The sequence below is a fragment of the Crinia signifera genome, chromosome 3, assembly GCF_055691185.1.
Source record: "Crinia signifera chromosome 3, ASM5569118v1, whole genome shotgun sequence".
NCBI classification, from domain to species: Eukaryota; Metazoa; Chordata; class Amphibia; order Anura; family Myobatrachidae; genus Crinia; species Crinia signifera.
In genome coordinates, this window is record NC_139219.1 from 329,700,867 (window position 1) to 329,706,866 (window position 6,000).

At 50.2% G+C, this 6,000-nt stretch overlaps 1 protein-coding gene across 3 annotated transcripts in view; it reads right to left on the reverse strand.

Moving 5' to 3' along the window:
* SCARA3 (scavenger receptor class A member 3) overlaps positions 1–5,717 on the reverse strand; it is a 47,714-nt gene extending 41,997 nt beyond the window's left edge. For all 3 annotated transcript variants that reach the window (XR_014471867.1, XM_083178853.1, XM_083178852.1), the window contains exon 1: positions 5,291–5,717. Coding sequence is in view for 2 of the 3 variants with exons in the window: in XM_083178853.1 (XP_083034979.1) it covers positions 5,291–5,297 (7 nt within the window). In the remaining variant the exon portion in view is untranslated. The remainder of the gene's footprint in view (positions 1–5,290) is intronic.
* Between the last annotated feature and the right edge of the window lie 283 nt (positions 5,718–6,000).

Consider the following 6,000-nt stretch of genomic DNA (forward strand, 5'->3'; position numbering starts at 1 on the left):
ATGTTCCCTGGTCAGAGGCAGCGAGAACAGCGAGTATTTCAGACGCTCGGAAAAGGAAACAGCTCAGACCTTTACAGTAATCACAGACTGAATACCCTGCCCTGATTCACGTTGGCCAGTTAGAGGCCGGCTATTGGGCATTACAGGGGTTTTCCAGTTATGCTAAGAAGTAAACAAAGTCCCGTTTCCCAATAAGATTCAGCGCTGACCCAGCCCATGGTCGCTGGTTATACCCAGCAACCACCTCATCGGTTGTCATGTATATATCCGTGTGCGCTGGCAAATCAGCTACGGCATTGGATCTGACTTAAGTGCATAAGAATAACGGGGTTTTTTAAATACATTTTTAAAGTTGATTCTATTCTATCGATATCAAATCGCTAAAAATCAATCTCACGGGTACCAGCCAATAAGTTCTGGCACACACAGCCGTGCTCATCTGTTGCACTGGCACGCCTGAGTTACCTGTGATGGAGCACCGTTTGCCAAGGTAGGGGACGTGCATCTCACATGCACGTGTGTACATTGGTGCAGGGGCCCCGATTGACATTTTTTCCACAGACAACCCCCCCCCCCCCCCGGGACTCACCCTCTGCTCGCCGTCGGCGATCCTGGATCCAGCGGGGTCCGGGCATACCACTCAAGGGGTCAATACCGCTACTAGATCCCATCAGCCGCAGGGATCCTGCTGCTGATGGCATATCCGCTGCTGGGATCCCACTGCCGTGGGCCGTGCCGTGAGTGCTCCTCACTTTTCGTGGGTGCTCGGGCCCCGGAGCACCCACGGTTTCGGCGTCTATGCATTAGTGTGAATAGGGCGTGGAATCTTCTCACACGCACCCTGTTCGCTCCGAGAGCCGTATAGTTGAATGGGTGTGGTTCAGCTGGTCACCAGCAAGTTGTTAGACAGTCATTAGGTCAACATGCATTTAGGTCGACATATGTCTAGGTCGACATGCCGGAAAATCGACATAAGTCTAGGTCGACATGGGTTAGTTCGACAGGGTCATTAGGTCGTCAAGGTCATTAGGTCAACATGGGTTATGTCGACAGTCAAAAGGTCAACATGGGGTTTTCCACTGTTTTTTTGACCCGAATGTCAACACAGTCGACATGGACATAGGTTAAAGTTCACCGCGTCCCCTCGCATGGCTCTCTACACTCGCCATGATTCGGGCACACTATTTTATTCTCCCACCACGCCCTAGTGGATGGTAGAGCATGAAATACCACCTGTCGGCACATGTCGGCTCAAAAAACTGTGAAAAACCACATGTCGACCTTTTGACTGTCGACCGAATGACCCTGTCGACCTAGTCGACCTAACCCATGTCGACCTAAATGCATGTCGACCTAATGGTGTTGACCTAATGACTGTCTAACAACTTGCTGGTGACCCGATGACTGTATCCCAGTTGAACGTGGCCCCATCTGTACATCGGCCCCGGCGATGTACCGGCGATGTACACTGATACAGTCCATACTGACAGACCATATGTGCTGCACGTAAGAGCTACAGGATCCAATCCGATGCATATGGGAATGCGCATCGGGTCAGATCGGGTGTCAAACAGGTCCGATGCGGCCAGTTTTCTTATGATAAATTGGCTGATTGGTTGCTCTGAGCAACGTCCACGTTTATCGCTCCCCAGGGCTTGATACATCCCCCCTTAAGTGCAAAGTCTAAATGGGAGTAGTCAGCGTTCAATGCCCGAGCAATCAGTCATCTAACCCGAGCGGAGGCGTGTGCAGTAGCCATGGCAACCTGATGTAGATGCTACAATCAGCATCCGTGGCGGAGTAATTGCTGCAGAGCTGAGGTTCTGCCGCCTGGTTCTCACCGGGAGTAGCAGCGGCTATTGGGTGAAGGTATCAGTTACATCATGTTGGTAAATACAGGCTTCAGTCATTACAGGGTACAGGACAACAGTAAGAAGGTCGACATGGACAAAAGGTTGACAAAATTCAATAAAAAATGACTATCGTCCACGTGGGCATAGAGTTAGATTACCATAGTGTGCCAATCGCAGCAAAGGGATGCGGTACACCTATGTCAACAACGCCACAAAACCATGAAAGCCCATGTCGACCTTTTTGTTCATGTCCGCCTTTTGTCTGTAGACTGAGACACTGTAGCTGTAATATACCATGACCAGATGCTCTAGAGATAATAGGGGAAATATACATGGATGTCCGTGTGCCTATCCCATGCATTGTTATATTGCTCTCCTGTCTCAGCCTCTGCCACCTCTGATAGGAGGCTACTCCACATGTCCACTACCCCTTCTGTGATGTCGCTAAGCTTAGGGGTGAGATAAAGGGCCAGACGCACTAAGCTTCAAAAGTGATAAAATGGAGAGTGATAAACAGCCAGCCAATCAGCTCCTACCTGACATTTTTCAAACACTGTCTATGACATGTCAGACAGGAGCTGATTGGCTGGTGGTTTATCACTCTCCATTTTATCAGTTTTGAAGCTTAGTGCATCTGGCCCAAAATGGACCAAGTGGAGAGGACTAACACAAACACAGCCGGTAACGTGGCAATTAGCAGCTGATTGGTTGGTGCTTTATCTCTCTCCACGTCACCATTCTTGTCCACTCTCCCGAAATGAAATGGTCAGGAGGCTCCCAGGAAGCGGAAAAACAAGTCATCCACCCCAACCCCCCCCCCCCCCCCCACCCCGCCACGACTCCCTTGCTCAATGAGAAAAAGTGGGCAGGATAATGGCGCATTTTTTGCTGAATTGTGTCACTGTAGCCCCACCCCGTTGCTTTGTTGGGAATGTGGGTATTGCATATCAGTGGCTGGGGCCGCGAGATAAGGGTCTTGCAATTTTGTGATTTGTATAATAAAGTTAGTGAAATGTTTCTTACCCCATAGAGTCATGTGTTGTAGGTGTAGCTAATCAGGTGTAGAATGGGTGGTAGCTTATGCAGGGGTATATAAGGGGTAGTCAGGTGATCCTTCTTCACTTTGAGTCTGGATTCCCACCGACCCTCCCTCCCTTGCTTTCTTCAATTACCACCCGGCCTTTCGGCCTTCACACAATTTGGCTTCACAAATATCAATTTATAAATTGGCGGGAGGGCGCTCTCGATCAGCGGTCAAGTTTGAGGTACAGGAGGTCACTGTGCGGTATTGCCACCCTCTGCCAGGACGGCTGGTGAGTCCCGCCCCCGAGGGGGGACGATGTCCACTTCCCTAAACTGTCCTCACCATGCCATAGGAGGGGCGGAAAATGTTGGGGGCATGACATAGTGGGAAGGAGGCGTGGCCCGTACTCACAACGCTACCGCAAAGCCATGCCCCGTTTTCGCCACTGTGGGGGCATGGACAGATGCTGTGTTCATATGCCCAGCATCTATTCACTGGTGGCAGGAGAGACTCCCAATTCCCCCCCCCCTCCCCCTGCCGTGGGACACTGCCGGCCCCGAGTGGGACAGAGTAACATCCATTCGGCCTCCCAACTGTCATTTTCAAACCCAGCCTGTAACATGACAGTTGGGAGCTGATTGGATGGTACTTTACTTCATCACTTATAGAAACTTTGTGCATCTATTAATTTCCCAGAGTTCAGTGCTCATTACACCTAAGGGTTCACATTCGGAGTCCTCCTGGATGGTAAAGCATAAAAAGTCCCAAAAACTGGGGGAAAAAATGAAAAACATGGGGACCTTCTGCTTAGTTTGACCTTTTCTAACGGTTGACCGACTGCAGGTCATCGTAGGCGAAACTTGAAAGTCGGTAACGGGTGGTCCGAGCTCCAAAGTTCAGCTCTCTGAAAGAAATTGCGCGTGCCTTAGGAGCACACGCCCAGAAGGGGCGTGGCATCACTGCATTGGGGCGTGGCCTCGCTGCATGGGGTGTGGCCTTGCTGCAAGGGGGCATGGAAAAGATTACCTTATACTCCATACATTGGCTGACACATAGAGATCACTGTATTATTTTGTCCCATATTCAACTGTACATTTTTAATCCCCTAACACAGCAATATCATAGACACACACTGGACTATGGGGTCAGGTTCCAACGGGTGGACTGACGGGTCCAGCTTCCAGCAAGGGCGGCCAGTCGGGTAGGTGGGCTCCGATGGAAGCACACCGGGCGCTAGTCATGCTACTATGTGGCATGACATCATCGCGCCCCATGCACATGCGCACTAGGGAGGGCCATCGGTGCAGACGCCATCGATGGTTGCCATCGATGGAGATTCTGTACCCAGTCATCGATAGTAGTAAACTATTTGATGGATAACCATCGATAGTTTTAGCTATCGATGTCATCTATTATATAAACCCGGGGCGGGGCTTCTGGGTGTCGGGGGGCGGAGCTAATCTCCGTTTCCCGGCACATTTAAAAAAAAAAAAAGGAACCATCGGTTCTCCTTTACCATCAATGTAGGGAAACCATCTGGCAAAAGTATTCGACATCGGCCATAAACCATCGATGATTTTAAATCATCGATGGTCGATGGCCATCCCTAATGCGCACTTTCATTTCCAGTGTGTCTGGGGTGTAAGGGGCATAACAAGGAAGCTAATGCAGACTCCCCAAATGTAGAGTGACCGGAAACCATTGAGGGTAATAAAAAATGATAAACTATGTTTTGGGCGAATGGGTAGTGCGATGCACCCCTGGGCCACCCCCAGTTTCACCTATGACTGTCTACCTAGATAAATCTGCCAGTCGCCCTACAACAAGTTTATAAATAAAGAAACACAGGGGGCATGAAGTGGGTAACACATGACAGGGCGTTCCCATCTAGACCCGTGTATATAATGTATGACTATCACTTATAATGTATTAAGCACCAACACAGGTCTGATCTTCCCTCCGCTGCACAAACACAACCAGCAGAACCCGGGGAGAGTCCAGCAGGCAAACTGGTCCTTGTGCAGCTCCCAGCACATGAACCAATCAGAATATTCCTGCACAGGCTAAGCAAATGAAAGCAAAGCTGTGATTGGTTGGTCGGGACACAGTCACCGATATCCCCAGCATGTTGGGAGATCAGTGAGTGTTGGGAGGTTTAGAACGCAGCAGCTACAGTAGCCTGGTGCCAGTGCCCTGTGCCCCACAACCGCCTGTTTCCCTGTTGGCATACCCACATGTCTCTGGTATTCCCCAGCATCTGCTATTGTTCGTTTGTGGGGTAAATTTACTAAGATGGGAGTTCAAGAACTTCTAGAAGATATGAGAAAGCATCTAATTGGTTGCTACAGGCAACATCCCATCTTCAATCGAACTCCAATCTATTTACCCCCACGTGCATTTTCCAGTGACCTACCTTTCATGGCTAGTCGCCGCAGTCAGTAAACCAGTGATCCCGCCGTTCCCTCCTCCCGGACACCGTCCCGGCACAATGTATTGTCCCCGTCAGGAGGCAAATGTCATTATTCTGAGATCTTCATGTTCTCCGAGCGGCCACAACAGTACAAGCGATGTCTGGCTGCGATGAAGTCGTCTGTTTCCAATAACCTAACACGAGATACCATCCTCTGTACATATGTATTGTATCTCCCCTCAGCGGCCGAATATAAAACAACGTCCCCCCACAAGGCGCCTTCCTTTGGGTTACCGCCCAGACAAACTTCCTTGGGATTGAAAAGCCCAGAAGAAGTCCTCGTTTGCATCCTACACCTCCAGTTCTGGGACTCGCTGCTCTGGGCTCAGCCTGTACAATGATTCCCACTGCAGGGAAGGAGTAATATGACACAGCTCAGTACATGCTGCAGCCAGGGATCTCCGCCACCTCCCACTCCATCATGACAAACACATGTAGCTGCCTGGAGTAGAGGGTCGGATTGTACAGGGGGGAGAATGGACTGGAGGGTCTGAGAGTAACTGGCAATTCTCATCATATAACGTACAGAAGCTGCTGCATGGGGGGAGAATGGACTGGAGGGTCTGAGAGTAACCAGCAATTCTCACTGTATAACGTACAGAAGCTGCTGCATGGGGGGAGAATGGGCTGGAGAGTCTGACAGTAACCGGCAA